Here is a 16,850-nt window from a genome sequence, read left to right as displayed (position 1 = left end):
TAGACATGCTGGCAAACAGTGTTTGGAGCATTTTTGACCTTTTGGTTGAACGAAAATTTTTCCAGTAATTTGATTTCATTGATCCAAACACGTGCGAGTGTTGCTGCCATTTCTAACCGTTGGTCAGTTTTTCATCCGTTGTACACTGTACGAAGTGTGAAATTCGCAAACCAAGCCTCATCACACAAGAGGGCGTTATCGTGAGTCCGTTCCATGGTAAACACACGTACACAGAGGTGGCATAAATTAACATTTACATATTCATGAGCGTCACGTATGCAGTTATGGGCCCGGGAAAATGAATCCTGTTCCGGTGCACAGTCCTCGCCGAATGCCATTCTACGTACAGTTGTGTGGTGTCCAGATTGCTGCTGGTTTTCGCGGTCCTTACAGCGTCACCATCGGTTCGGTGATGGTGTTGACGATGATGATAGACGGCAAGTGAGCGTGTGGTTTATGCGTTTGTTACCCTGCGGCAGGAAAATGCACAGGAAGTACACGACATAGCGTACACACGTGGAAAATTGATGGACCCATTTGCAGTAAAATTTGTGCTTTCCAGTGCCATTCAACTGTGCGGCACATTTGAGTAGCGTCCAAACTAAATCCACCGTTTGACCTGCTTTCAAAATGCGTCCAATTACAAAGCGGTGCGTTCGGGGTGATAGAGTACTATGCCAACGCCAAGGATCAGAGTCCATTTTGTGGGGATTGGTTTGATTGGTTTAAATCCACAGCAGGATTTCTTTTTTTGTGTCTGATTTTCATCTGCCGCAAGTTGCCGTTTTTACCCACCACGTGGGCCACCACGAATGAGATTATTGTTGAATACAATTTGCATTTTATTGCCAACAGAAAACAAAGAAAAGCCAGTGAGAAACTTCATTGGAAGGCAAAAAAAAAATAAATTAGTGTCCTATCACGTTTAATATGGTTTTGCGCAAAGCGTTGGACTTGTTCGGGTACGACGGGTACTCGTGGCAAGGCTCTGCCATAATTATAATTGACACGAGAGAAACAAGACTCGGAACGTACATAACAAGTTTGCGTGTGTCGCATGACGAAAACAGAAATTACAGTTTCTGGTGGCAAATTTTTATAAGGACATTTGCTGTGCAATACAGGATTCTTAAGTATATCCTAACGACCGTAACATTGCACAACACATGCAAGTGTTGTGTAGCATAAATTGTAAGAAATTAGAGGGGATGTATGATGTGTTGACCACCAACCGGAATAGGAATTATTCATGACGAATCGCCTCTGTAAAGCCAATTGGTTTGGTCTTGGTACGGGTAACCTCGTTTCCCGATTCTTTTTGAGGCTAGATTGGATGAAAATAATTGAAGAAATGTGATCCAATGGATCTCTTCATGCAAAATGCCAAACACACTGTCGGCAAGTTAGTTTCCAACAACGAACCTATGCATTATTTTATCCTCAATCGAGTTCCTGACATGGAGTGCCTAAACCACACGACAGGATAGGTAAAACAAATCCGTTGCGTGCATTCAATGTTTGAAGTAGACACTCTACTGGTCGTAAGAGTCCGGTCTCTTGTGCATTCGTTTTGGAACAAATACCAATTATGTGGCAGCAAACCATTGGACTGAATTCAGCGCCTCGACCGAACCCGTCTTATGGTCGGGAACGGGGGTCATCCTCACTTACCGGAACATTTGAAGTCCTGCTCGTGCAGATCCGCCACATTTTGTCCTTTCAGCTGGCCGGGCGAATGGCACCGAGTGTACGGTGCCAGACGTGATGCGTTCTTCAGATACCGGGCCAACCAGGAAAGATGACAATCGCACGCAAATGGGTTTTCCGAAAGGCGCAGCGCCCGCAGGAGTGGCATTCCGGCAAACATGTCGCGCGGCAGCGTGGTGATGTTGTTATTATTGAGCGTCCTGGTGGAGTGGATTCGAAAACATGCAAAAAAGGGAGAGGTTTAGGCGGGTTCTTGGTATGCTCGGAAGTAATTTCATTTTCGAGGGACTGTGGGATTGTCGGCTCATGCGATACGTACAGTATTTCCAGCTCTGTCAGCCCTTTTACGGAACCTTCATCCAGGCAGGTGATTTGATTGTTGTCCAGCTGAAGACTACGCAGGGCTGACGCTCCCTTGAATGCACGCTTCGGTACGGCGGTAAGTGCATTGTGTGACAGATCCCTGTAAAGCAAATAGTTTCATATGAATAATGATATGTTTGGCATTGTTATGGAACTACCACAGTTGAATCTAAGACTAGTCAATTTATATTTTTGTTTTGTGTAATGTGTTTTTTTTTTGTTGCCTAAATGTCCGACAGTACATGAATGTAACATAAAACATATTATTTGTTAAAATCGGTTATTCTGTTGTAATATGAAAATTACGATCAAACGACACTAATGCATGAGAATGACGATCTAATTTATTTAAGGCCTTGGTGGTATGAGATAAGCGGTAACAACGGCCATCATGCGGTTAAAAAGAAAGAAATATTCGCTTATTCTCAAAGCATAAAACATACGATTAACGTATAACAATGATTATGATTGGTTCCGCCATATCAAGTAGTGTGAAGTTGTTGACTGAAATACGGACAACTGAAGATAATGTTTACTAAACAAAATGATAAATGGCCATGCATGCAAACCAAATAACACCAAAAGCGTAAAACTTACGAACGCCAAAAAGCAACTAAATCACAAACCATATGTTTCGGCGCAACACATAAAAGGAAACGAAAACAGCACAACAAATTACAATCGATTTGCTTTGGAAATAAAAAAAGGCCTTCGTTCTAATTATTGTAGCATATTGCCGGAATGAGTTATGGTTAGAATTTCGACACCAAGCACAAAAACACATAACACAACAACGAAAAAAAAAACATATAATGTACGAACGGAAATCAATGTCTACAAACTACTACTTACAATCTTAATAAATTAGCAGCACTGGATAAAAAATTATCTGGTATTGTTTTTAAGCGATTGCTATTAAGTCGTCTGAAAATAAAAGAAACAAACATAAGATAATAACAATTATAACAATAAAAAAAAGTAAGCGAAACTCGTGAAAAAGAAAGAAAGGAGGAAATTTGTTCAAGCGAGTGTGTTTGTGTGGGCAGCTGACGTCGTTAAGCTTTGGTGACATGACTAAAAGCGGTGGTCTTGCATGAAAAGCATGTGCACACACGATTTCGATCTCGTCCAGACTTAATTAAAGAATTGTCGCTCCAAGGAGTACGCCCTTTTTTGACTGTTGCTGATGCCAGTTCCTGAAGACTATGCTGATCGGGCAGAGGTTGCGTTCATTCGTACCCTTCTTATTTTTACCGGAACCAATGGAGTGGATGATGACGAGAAGGGATTGTGGATCTACTTGACCAAGCAATGTGTGCTATTTCCAGCTCACCCGAAACGAGGAAGGAGGCGTGATCAATTATGTCAAAGCGATCGTAAGACAGGGAATAACGAGCAGCAACGGATAATTAACGGAAATCGATTTCCCATCGCGAAAACTCAACGTCTTCTGTGCTCCAGCACACCCACATTGTATTGTTTAAAGCGTTTGTGGTCAATGAATGTCTCTTCGGGTTGACCACCAACGACGTACGGGAATAAAGAGCACAACAAAACGACCAATGTCCCGGGGGCAAAACGAAAGGAAAATGATTTGTGCCTTCCGTAAGACTTGTCTGTGTTAATTTGTTTGATTTTAATTATATTTAACAAAAAAAACTTCGATGCAAATAAAAAAAATGCAATTCGTATTTTAATTTAATGTTAAACAATGATTTATTTACTTTATTTTAAATTAAAATTTTTACTTTTGTTGCACAATCAATTTTATATTTTGATCAAACAGTTCCATTTTCCGTAGCTAATTATAATGCTAAATTATTGTGCCATATATTTAGAAAATCTAATGACACCTGTCTCCTCAATAAACATTACAAAAGCAGTATCGAAAACACGTTTGATCGGATAGAATTATGGTTGAAAAACATCCATATCAAGCAGGGTGGCTGGAATAATTTTACCGATGTTATGTGTTGCTGCGAAGCCTTTTGACGTGAATCGCTTGTAAATAATGTCTATTGAGCAACGAAGAATTGAGCATAAATTAATGCTAAACTATAAGCGACCATAATCTTGGATAGGCAAAATAAAATAGACCAAAGAGTCACAGTCAAACTGCTCATCGTTAAAAAGAGATGATGCGATTTAAATTTGTTACAAAAAATGATAAGTCTGTCCCGACGTTTACTGAACATTCGCGGACGATTTTTTTTTGCCATTACTTCTTGAACTGCTACTTCTTATGTGGATTGAAATCCACATCTAATCAAGATATGTAAAGTATTGAAAAGGAATATCCACATTGAACGTCCCAACATTTCCATCACCGTAAGGGTGGATTGTGACGATTCGAAAACAACCAAACCACAAGATTGTGCAAAAACCATCGCATAAAGTTGACTGATTGACTGCGACAGATAATATTCCCGCGGCAGACAGGTGATATGACGTCGTGTGTCAGATAAGGTGAATCGAATCCGTTGGCGGTGCACAGTCTTGGTGGAGTTTGGAAAAGGAATAGATGGGACGTATATGACGTGAGATGTTCAACCGACTGTATCAAACCGGATCTAGTGTCTAGAGGTGGTAAGTTATTGCAGAAATATTTTGGGCAATCATGGTGCCTCTTCAGCTTAGAAGGAAAGGAAAGAAAAATAAATGGGCGAACATTTTTTGTTTTACACTAGCTACAAACCAAATCATAACTCGTTACTTACAATCTTTCCAGCGATATCAGATCGTGAAAGGCGTCCTTCTCAATGTTGTGTATGTGGTTGTTCGTCAGTTGCCTGTAAATAAAATTGCAATACGAAACATGAGATTGTGTGATTCGCTGCTATTTAACAAACATTTCCTTAAATTATGAGATAAATGAAGATAGCAAGTTGCACATATTGTGGGAAGATTTTATGTAAATCAGTACATATACCATGAATATTCATTGATGCTACCGATAGCTTCACATAGTACCTTCTTCCTTGTCGACGGTAAATTAAGCTGTTATGAATACGGTAAGCTGACTGTCCTGTCCCTGAGTAACAGTTTTCCGGCGCAAAATATCAAAAGCATTCGTGTACTTATAAATATTTATTTGACTGTCAAATTTGCATATGTTTTTCGGAAAGTACCAAATATCAAATATGTACAGGCAGCTATAGATTTCCGTTTGGGTGTTACGTGTTTAAACACTCTGCTTCTTACTAAATACCACATACTGCTTATTAGATTTTATGAAAAAGTTTATTCTATAGTAGTTATAATGATGGATCCAAATTGGAAAAGAAATAGAAAAGATAAACTTCAAACTAGAGAAAGTTTTAAACAATTCATACACCATTCAGCCACATGTCGGTGTCAGGAAGCGATTTTCAAAATATCGTTTTTGCATTTGAATGATTAATTAATTGAAACCGAATCCATTCCCACCACCATTCAGTGTACGCTGGCGTACAAATAGGCCTTCCAGGCGATAGGACGATGGCAGGCAGAAGTTATCGGTTTAGCTTACTGTGTCAATTTTAATCCCAATTTCATTTTGTGGCTTTTAGACGGTGTGAAAGGTACCACACCATTTCCGGTGACTAAATAAAAGCTTCGCATCGATGTAACACTATACCTGGCTGGCAGTTGGCGCATAAAATTATTTCAAATTCGGCAAAAGAAGATACGCAAGCACGTTTTCATTAAAAAAAAAAAAAAAACGGTGACGTTCAGAGCCACGTGCTAACTTCACTGGTTGGAACCCTTAATTGGTTGAAGCGTTGCGTTGCGTCGAAATGAATAATTTTTTTGTCATTTACATTACGAAAGGTAAACCAGTAATGACGACCAGGGTACAACTCTTAAGCATGTCCAAAGTTTGGTGGCCCCTAAATCCAACGGTCACATTTTTTTTGTGATCGGAGTAATTACTTAAAACTTATGAGCCTCGCAGCGGGATATTAAAACAGAGAAATATAAATTTCGTTGTGAAGGAATCCGACTGGCACGATGAGAAATATCTCATATTCCACTTATGTTAATTAATGAGCAACACAAAACACAATGCCCAAGCTCAGATCCGATTCCCTGCGTTCAGTGAAAGTGGAACATTGTCGTTCCAAAATGTGTAGCCGTTAGCCGTTGTCCGAATGGTTCTCTCCGCGGTAATAAAGCTTCGATGTCCCTGCTGAACAGTGAACCAGTAAAATACATCACCACCACAACCAGTCAGTCTGATTAAATCGATGAAAGTTAAGGAAATGTGATTGGGAATCGATTAAAATGATAAATAAATGGGTTTCAACCCCAGACGAGGGGTACAGGAAAGATGTTGGGATTTGAATCGGTAAATCGTTATCCTCTCGCGAGAATAGCTCATTTGAATAATGAGTTTGCTGGTGCGGCTGTTGCTGCTGGACCCAAGCGGCGATGTCTTCCATGAACTGCATGTGCGAGTTCATAAGCGTAAATCTTGGGGAGCTTGCAGGGCGAATGGTAGGGGGAATACATTTTTATGGTGACACTAAACAGTGTCATTTCGGCACGTCTGGACTAAGGCGCCTCGTTTGTGCTTTCATGAAATGGTCTTCGGTGCGTCATCTTGTCCTGCATGGTTTGCGTTGATTAACAAACGTTGCTAATGATGTCAACACTATCGGTGCGATCGTAACGAATGCATATATCAATCCAGGAAGTATCGATTTTTGGGTACAAATCGAAATAGAAACTGTGTTTTACGTAAAATATTAAAGTTGTCTTTTTTTTTGGTTCGAAAATAGTTTCTGCTTTTATTTTGTCATCGCTTGTCCATCAACACAGCATAACACTGATGATACATCTCTACGACAACACAGTCCAATGGACAAGTTTAACTTCATCTAGAGTAACTTAATTTCCTCCACGCTTCCACCGGAAGTCTGTGTTGATCGTAAACGCTAGACGTTACCAGTCGCCTCCCAGGGCTGGGGGTAATTTTGGGAAGCACTTCGCGTAACACTATTAAAACCATCTCCCATCTAGCGGATGTGGCAACTGAGGGAGCATTCGTTGCACAGTACATTCTGTCGGTGGTTTTCACTTGTCGCCGTACCTATTCACGGTTGTGGTGTAATTAGTTTAAAAAGAGTCGTTCGCACACTTTCCATACGACGTCCGGGACGGCGAGGCCATGCTTTACCGCTTCGAATCAATGATGTGGTCTAAAGGGCACATAACAACACATACCATGCTGCGGATAGTTCGCACAGTTTTGCAGAAGGGGAATTTTCGGATTTCATTTAATTACTGCAAGACGCCCTGCCTGCAGGAGGGACAGGGTTACCGACTGCTCTTGTTTTATCGTTTAAACATCTTAGCGTTTTACTTCAATACTTTCGTTCAAGTTCACTACGTTCATGGCGTGTTGATACGGGAACGATATCGCTTCAAAAGGGTGTGCAGCAAGAAGCAAAGTGATAGCAAATGGGCAAAGAAAACTTTACTTACAGTATTCGCAGCTTCGCCAATCCTTGTAAGTCGGACTCGTAGATGACACTGATGTTATTGCCTTGCAGATCTCTGAAAGAGGAACGAAACAACGAACGACACGTTAATTAAGGAGCGGCAATTGAAGATGCTTGTGCTTTGATCTACTGGCGCTAAGAGAATGTGGATATTAAATTAGCTGAAATGATTTGATATTATGATTCAAGCAAATTAGATTTCCTTGAGGGGCGGTCCAGTGGTAAGGCAACAACGGTGCTGATCTTCACACGACAGGATCGTAGCTCAAATCGCATTCGGACCGTTCTCCCGTAGTGAGGACTGACTATTCAAATAAGCGATATCAGCAAGTCTGGTAAGCCGAATGGCTTATGTTCCGGTGATAGTTTTTAACGGAGAATGAACGTAGATCATAGATTTCAAGGCCGCATATGATAGCATTGCCAGGGGAAAACTCTACGAAGCCATAAACTCTTTTGTAATCCCGGTCAAACTGATCAGGCTTGTTGACCACCAATCAGAATGACCATGACCAACGTCACATGCCAGGTGAAGGTGGATAGAAAACTCTAAGGGTCCTTTGCTATCATGAAAGGCCTGCGTCAGGAAGATGGGCTCGCCGGTCTCCTATTCAACTTGGCGCTAGAGAGGGCCATCCGTGACTTGAAGGTGGAGACTTCGAGAACCATTTTTTATAAGTCAACCCAGATCCTAGCATAAGCTGATGAAATAGACATCATTGTTCTGCGGCTCTCCCAGGTAGTAGAGGCCTACCAAAGTATCGAGTAGGCGGCAGAAAACCTCGGGTTGCAGACCAAATCGATGGTAGCACCACAGCGGCCCTACTAAGAAATCCAACTACGTGGGGGTGATGTACGGATAGGTGACCGCAAATTTGAGGTCGTCCAAAACTTCATCTATGTCGGGTCAAAAGACACCTCCGAAAACAGCATAGAGACGGAGTTGCGCGCTAGGATGCTGGCGGCCAGTCGGTCATTCTACAGCCTGAGGAAACATCTCACTCTAAAAAAACCTGTCGCGACGGTCGAAGCTGGGACTGTACCGTACCTTTATAGTCCCAGTACTCGCATACTCTGAGACATGGACCCTGTCTAAAACAGACGAAGTCCTCTTAGCTATGTTTGAGAGGAAGATGCTCAGAAGGATCGTTGGCCCCGGATGTGTGGAAGGACAATGGAGGAGCTGCTACAACGACGAGCTATACGAACTGTATGACGTGCAGCGAATTAGGCTCACGAGTCTCCGATGGGCTGGCCATGTTACACGCATGGCACCGGACAACCGAGCTCAGAAAGTCCTTTTAGGCCGTCCACACGGTCAGAGGAGGCGTGGTAGGTCCAGATTGAGGTGGGAGGATGGCGTGGAATCATCCGCCATCAAGGCTGGGATAACGGATTGGCGATCGACGGCGCGGGACCGTGAGCGGTTCCAGACTCTGCTGCGACAGGCCAAGACTAATAATTGACCTATCAGTAAATTTTATTATCATTGTTCTTATATTAGATAAGACGTTTGTGGAAACCGTTGATATTCATTTAAAAGCGTTATTTAAAATTTGTATCTTAATATGTCTAAACATACCGAGAGGCTTTTGCTGGCCTTGTGTTTCATCATAACGCTTCCATATTGTGGTTTTGTATGTCGTTTAACACTCACACACGTACTGCAGCTGCCTGTCCCATAAATGGTCGCATTTTGAAAACATTACAAGGCAAATATTGTGTAACACAAGCACGGAACCTCAAGACACATGGCGCATGTAGATCGCACAAAAATAGATAAATGCGCATTTCTCGCAAAAAAAAAATTGTAACGGAAATTCAAGTTCGCTTTGTCGCACACATCTTTCGCCAGCTGTTAATATTCATGACACATTTTACTATGAATTTATGTTTCCACACACTTTTCAAAAACATGTACTCTGTTCGCTTCCTTCGGATGGAGACATCCATCCGTTTGCATCTGGGCGATGATGTTTACACAACGGATTTACGAGTGTTTGCACTTGGCAAAGAGCAATGGCAAGCAGATGAAAGGGAACTTCGTGCGTGGCAGATAGTGGAAGAAAGGTCCAAATGGACGGATGGATTCGCTCGATTCATATCTGCGGGACTGCAAAGTGAGATGTGACCCGCGGCAATGAATCTTCGTTTAGAAACCCGAAATTCTTCAGCTGTTGATGCTGTCGCTACTGCATTGTGCAGCGAGAGATACACAGCAGCGTACGGTGAATGCACACGCTTTTGTGTGGTATGAATGGATGACGAGTGGGTGCACAAAATAAATAAAATGTTGCTCTCATCCCAAAATCACTGTACTCGGGGGGTCGTTCCGGGCAATGCACAGTGAAATATTTTTTAACATCAAACTGCATTAGAATGCTCTGTAGCTGTTGTTGGGAGATGGTGTATGTACGGCATATGCAAAAGGAAGACACATCAACACCAACATGCCACACTGAAATAGACGAACGAACGGATGCAGATGAAGCTGCATCAAAATATTTCACCAAAGTGAAACCACGTCTGATGGAGAATCAGTTGCAGGTTTCCTCACTCGGAACGATGTTGATAGTTTGCTTTTTCATATCCTCTGTGTGGTATATGCTACAAACGTTTGACTTGATTCACCCGTACCAGTTGCCTTCTGCACAGACACTTGATTTGTGAAATCATTCACCATCCACGGTACGCACTGTAACCTCAATGTAAGTGAGAAAAATGGCACTCGGTGTACAATAAAATAAAAAAAAACCATCTGATTGAATTCTCTCCAGCTGTGTTGGAGCAGATGTCCAGGAGGCATAGGATGTGGAGATAATGGTGGCCCAGTCACTGTATTTTCCTTTCGGAAAAGTGAAAAGGACATGAACAGGGGCCAGAAAAGGGATAATGCGAATGTCATGTATGGGGTAATGGTCGACGCACATTACGGGAGAGTAAGCAGATTTTCATGTTCGATCGAAAATTATAAAACCGATTGAAGTGCTTGGGCCATCATTAACCTGTACCGTTGGTAGCTTTTTTTTGCTGAAGGCTTTCATGGCGGAACACACCAAGATAGGCAAATAACTCTTGTGATCCTTGCTTTTCTTTAAGGTTTGGGTTTTTATCTGTAGAATTTTGCTTCAATCGCAATAGTATTTTTGGAAGTGATGCAAATCACTTCCAGTGGTGTTTATGGTAGTAAAGACTGAGCAACTAAAATACTTAAAGTATAATGGTAATCTGAATAAATATTCGAAAATATTCAACAAACCATTTAGTCTTGTCTTGATATAGAGTGATAAAAACTATAACGAAGTGAGTTAACAAATAAATTATTATATGTAAGTAACATGTTATAAGCTTGAATATTATTTTATTTTCCCATCAAAGTCCTCAAAATCAAACAAACACACATATATGGATTACATGTTTCAAGATAAACTTCTCAGTAATCATGGAAGTGTGACAGAAATTGTCCTTTTTTGCATAAAATATCACCTCGTCAAACTGTTCGATTTTCAATTTAGATTTCCATAGTTATTTTTTTCGTAGCCCACCCAAGAAGTATTGCGCTGCAGGGTGTCGTGAATTTTGTTGACATTATTCCACGCCGTCACAGGATTGAATATACATTAGCATATTATTCTCATCTCTTTAAACATCGATGGAATGCATTTTTTCTGCATGGACGCATCGTTGCTTTTTGGAATTGATTGCGACAGGTGTTGTGGGTTTGCATGTTTGATTCATATTAGATAGCATAAGCGGGACAATGAACATCTAATCATCTATCTCCACACCGCTTTGTTTTCCACCTCGACGAAACCGCGTACGCTACGGCTACAAAATAACAATGAAGTTAGTTTTGAATTGGTTCATAAATTTCCTGAGAATGGAATTTGATGAGCTGATAACGCGCTTCACCGACACTTCGTGGTTGGCATCAGTTCGATGTATGCACTCGGGCTGGGAGTAGACAGCACATGCAGTGGAGCATCCCTAGTGACAACCACCAGCACACGGGTGTTGGTCGATGCTAATGTCGTGTAATAAATGGGTTTCGGTGAAATGGGGCCACCCGGTGCGATGAGCTTGCTTGTCTCATCCCTATGTGCAAATGTGTATGCATGTAGCAGCAATATCTGGGCTGTGTGCAGGAAAGTGCACGTAAGAGGTCTCATGTGACCGGTCGCTATCGTCGCTTCATCGTCATCGCCATTGATACAGTGCGGTTGACATTTTCTGTGCTATCGATCCTGACGACGTGCGAGCATGCTATACAATGTCATGATTAGAATTTATAATCACCACATCTTGATCTCCCAGTGTTTTGCTCGTATTAACACACTTCTATTAACGAAATTTTAGAGATCCGGCTGCTGGGCATCCAATGTATAAATATTTTTTGTGATGAAATTGAACAGGATGATGTTTAGCTTTGGATCATAATTTGTGGGTTTGTTGTATGCGTAAGGATTCGTGACAGGGAATGACCAAGATAAAACTATATACATTTTTGATTTGCTATTGTTCTTCGGAAAAACTGTCAAGTTCTGGTCAGGTTTCTTCTTCTCTGATTTGAAACTAAAACCTTAAAAAGTCTCGGTTTAATGTTTATAGCTTCTTTGTGTTAGTTTTACCCTTAGCAGTCCTTTGTTGCTTAATAAATTTAATTAGATTTACAAGCACAAGCACATCGCATCAAGGATTCAATTTGTATTTGCCTTTAGTTGTCATCAGCATGGTAGATTCATAACAATGCAACAGAAAACAGACAATCATTTCATTAACTACGAAGTTGCATCAAGAGCGAGAAAACAAGAACTCAATATCGGATCTGTATGAGAAAAAATGACAAATTCATTCCTCGCATACCACGAACGAAGTATTGGTCAACCACTTGAAGGACTCTCGATATAATTCTCCACTTCTTCTCTTCGATGGGGAAAACGTCTTCACAAGGTTGCTGGTCTTCGGCAGCTTTGGACACCGTCTTCCAATGAACGTTCTAACCGCATATCCTACGGTCCGTCCCTAACACGGACAAGACAGATTTGTGCTCCAGAAACCAACATTCTGCTTTTCTGGCTTCTGGCAAGCAAGAGCTGAAACAACGTGCAATTGGAGGCACGTTCATTTCCATTCTCAAGTGGAAATGAGTGTGCATGAAAGGCAGTCTCAAAGTTAAGGATGATAGCAATCCATTGCAATTTATACAGTATCTCTGTGGGTTTGGCTTCGCTTTGCTAAACGATTCAAACACGAACGTGATGGGTGTGGATGAGCATGTAATTATGTATGTTTACAGATATTACAAGACACGTACAAATCCAAACCGTAGGTGTGTGTATATCGCCGGGGAACTGCCAATTTGCGGTGCCAGCAATCTGCTAGCCCGAAACATGCCTGAGATTGCAGAGGAAAAACGATAATCGAGGGCTTAGGTCGAAAAAGCAGGAAACCAATGTAATGGGTACCGTGCCGACGAGATTGTGATACGGTATGCTTTCTTCAGCAAAATAATGCTACGGGATCAAATAACTAATTTAGCCGACGTTGAAGAATATTTGGAGCATTCAATTAAACCGCAGCCCTGTGGTTGATTGTTAATGATTCTACGTACGCGATGATGAGATTTTGTGAGCCAATTACTGCCTTGTTAAAGTGTTGTTGATTTGTAAGACTTTGATTTACTTCGAACCAATTTAGATACAAATTGAATTCTAAACAAAGTAATAGATAATTGAACGATTAAACGCACGAGCACGACAAAAATACAAGTCAAAAACAAAAATACAAGTCAAAGTTTAAATATCACACTTGTTTTTCAAGGTTAAGATATATTGCTCGTGTTTATCCAATAATTTGACTCAGATTTATTTATGTTATAAACGATCCCGCTCAATGCTAATGACATGCATACGAAATATAAGTACAAGAAAAAGTTCTCATTACTACTTAACAGCATTCAGCAATCATGAACAGACTATCTGCTCTCTCGTTTGCTAAGAAACGTGATAATTAGACCTATTTGTCGAGTTAATTAAGATCATTCCAAAGCAGTTGCGAGTCGGGCAATCAAACGACAAAAAACTCTACCGTTTCTGTTTCCGCAAATGGTTCATTAGAAATAAACACGACCAAGTATATAAAACAACACAACACGATATCTTTACGACGATATTCGTAGCATTGTGACGTGAAACGTGAAATCCATGTTAAGTTCACCCTAGAACCAGACCCATGATGGATATAGATAATCTTAAGCTGGCGATGCATCCATCTTTCAACAATGGAATCAGTCAGTCGTAAAACCCCTTTTGTCAGTCAGTAAAAGGATTATAATTTTTTGGATGCTTAAATAGGTCTACGGGCAATGGAAAAGATACATCACTGAAGTTAAGGAAAAACACATTAGAAAATGAGAGTTGGACTAACCAAAACCTTGCAACAAGTCACGACATGACATGCGATGCCGCCTGTTTGGAAGTAGATACAACCTACCGCGGGTTCTAAAGATGGTTAATTATTTCGGTCGATAAGCTTCGGGGTACCAGAGTTATGTCGACAGATGTGTTAAATCAGTCTTCCAACTCTTTCTTTAGTGTCGTGCTCAGCTTGCAAGGGTTTAGGGGAAAATGAACGACATCTCCTTCAAGTGAACATAAAAGGAAAGGAATGTGAGCGTTGTAGTCAAATAAAAAAAAACTGGAAAAACTCGATCTATGGATTTACGGAAGCTTTACAAATTTGACAGATTTGACAAATAAAGACACGACGTAGCCTAAAGCTGACAGTCAACGACGTGACTAGAGCGCATTGTTCATCTCAATGGAATGGGGGGCATTGCATTAAACCAATCAATGTCGATTCGAAACCCAAACCCAAAGCCGAAGCATGACTCGTGGATTTTGGATTATATCTCTGATCGATGAAAAGATCGTAGGTTTTTGATATTGAATATTGTTGTTTTTTCTCGAATGCTTCGTGTTGCCAAACGTAGATTAGAAAGCTCGGTATTATCTGAATCTGGCTACCTTCATATCTTCGTATCTTATTAAGTCAGATCACTAATACAGTTTGTTTTATCGATTTGAGTAAATTGGTAGCCAACATCGACGAGCATATTTAATGCTGCTTGCTGCGAGAACTCTCAACCGTCCAGATTGTTGTATTTTTATTATGTTATGACAGTAAAAAGCTTATAGTCCGATTGAGTAATCGTGATGTTTTAAGACCACATTTCAAAATACTCCTGACAAGAGAGAGAGAGGACGGTTCCTACGAACACTTAAGAAAAACAGTCACCGAGGTTACTGAGGGATTATCATAATGGATAATGGAGCGGTGCGTCGTAAATTTTATCCTTGCCACTTTGCCATTCGGAAGAGACCGATTGGATGAGGCGAGCTGCAGTTAAAGCCATCAAAGCAGATAAACAGCTGTAAATTTACTCGCGCACCGTTATGCTTCATATACCCGGTTATTAAAATGTGACAATGTTATAAAGTATTTTCGTGAGGTTCAGAGTTTAACTGGCGGAAGCTATCGGAGAATCTGAGACATATTAACGCGCTGTAGCTAATCGACCCTTACTGCAAGCTCCGTTTGGCTTGGGAGCAAAACAAAAAACTTTTGATAAGCGCTCACAAAAACACACATTTTATGACTTCATCCCGTTTCCCGTTCGAGGAGCAAGAAGGATGCATTCAGGAGCGTGTTGACCATCCGCAAGGTATGCTGGCAGTCCATATATCCAAAAAAGTTTCGACAAGGGCTACACCCTAAAAGACAGACCATCATGCAGGGCAAAGTGTGCCGAGCGGGCTTGGCATGCTCGTAAAAAGCGTTGAACGAGTAAATTTCAAGCCAAATTGATTTTCAACTTCAGGCAAAGAGGTTAAATACTTAATCTGATTTATGCTTTCCGATAAAATCTTCCGGGGGGTTTTTTTTCGTCCATTTCGCGTTACGGCCAACGGATTTTCGAATACGTTGCTGCATTTCGGATGGTGCGACTTTTGCGTTCTACCTTTGTTTGGCTTTCTACCTCTGTTTTGCTCTTCCGTCGTGATAAACTCAATTAGGGGCAAGCAATTGCACTTTAGCGGTTACAGAATTATCAAGTTTTTCGGTGCCGTAGCTCTAGCTCGCCGCCAGCTATTTAATTGAACGGTCGTGGATGCTGATGCTTACCTGGAAAATGAGAAAAGAAAAGAAAAAAAAAGGATCCGGTTAATTGACTGATTAATTATTGTCGAAGCTTAAAAGTGTTAAAAAGGACACAGTAAGATAAGGATTGAAAGGTGCGATGAGTCGTAGCAATGAAAATGAAAAAATCCCACTGATAACTTGAACTCCAACTAATATAACATGTTTATTTCAGATGAATTTATTATTTGTAAAACCCTAGAACAGTTTGACAGTTGATTTTTCAACTGTCAAAGACTTAAACCACGTGAGGTTTGGACAAACATGCGTACAATAATTCGCTTAAAACCTGATTAAGTCCTTTGGTGCTATGTCAATCAAAACAAAATCCTCAAAAGATAATACTTTTCTAACCTAAACTAGCTAAGAAAGATTTATTACGCTGCACAGAACCATCATTCGTTTGCCATTTTCCTTAAGCTAAGTTGTCGAAGGCTATTTTCGGTTATTTTTGTGCATAAGCCGAATGCTCTTTTCGATGCTTTAATCCCGTCACTGTTTAATATCACCACTCTTCGCTAATTCTAAACCTATCCACGATCAAGCTTATGGCTGGCGAGAAGAAGAGCTTAAGCGTATAAAGATTTAGGAAAAAAATCACGTTCGAAAATTGAAAATGTCCATTCAATAAATGTGTCTTGACGGAACAGGGTGTTAGGTAGAAACGGTCCAGCCTTTAGTAATAAATTTTTCAGAAATGAATTTAATTTCCTTCATACTATTGGTTAGTCTGTCGTGCACATAGAGCGTGGCCTAAATATTTGTGTGTGTTTGGTGGTGGTCGAGGCTTTCAACGAAAATTCGGTGATTTATGGGACCTATGTCATCGTCGTTCAGGTCAGACTGGTCGACTGGTCGATCCACAGCTTCGGATGATGCATCGAATATCAATCGAAACGGCTAGAAGAGGAGCACTTCCAAAATCCCAATGATATTTTGACTCCTGATGTAGAAAGACTTTAGAAGCTATTATAGGATTGTGACTATCGATTCAAACATCGTCATCTGACATTAATTGTTGTGGCACTCATAAATCTTCGAGTGACGTCCAAAACATTTCAGTTTGCGTGCACACATTGTGTGTGGGCGTTGGCGTTT

General features: G+C 40.8%; 2 protein-coding genes across 2 annotated transcripts in view; both read right to left on the bottom strand.

Annotated features, from left to right (window-relative positions):
• Positions 1-16,850, bottom strand: part of LOC126559629 (protein slit) — a 103,131-nt gene that overhangs the window by 8,802 nt on the left and 77,479 nt on the right. The window contains 5 exon segments of the mRNA XM_050215799.1: positions 1,672-1,907; positions 2,027-2,170; positions 2,923-2,994; positions 4,788-4,859; positions 7,537-7,608. Coding sequence (XP_050071756.1) covers positions 1,672-1,907; positions 2,027-2,170; positions 2,923-2,994; positions 4,788-4,859; positions 7,537-7,608 — 596 coding nt within the window.
• Positions 1-16,850, bottom strand: part of LOC126557871 (ero1-like protein) — a 427,255-nt gene that overhangs the window by 332,981 nt on the left and 77,424 nt on the right. The window lies entirely within an intron of this gene.

The sequence above is a fragment of the Anopheles maculipalpis genome, chromosome 2RL (genome assembly GCF_943734695.1).
Source record: "Anopheles maculipalpis chromosome 2RL, idAnoMacuDA_375_x, whole genome shotgun sequence".
NCBI classification, from domain to species: domain Eukaryota; kingdom Metazoa; phylum Arthropoda; class Insecta; order Diptera; family Culicidae; genus Anopheles; species Anopheles maculipalpis.
The sequence above is the reverse complement of the archived record's forward strand: the minus strand, read 5'-3'. Positions and strand labels throughout refer to the sequence as shown.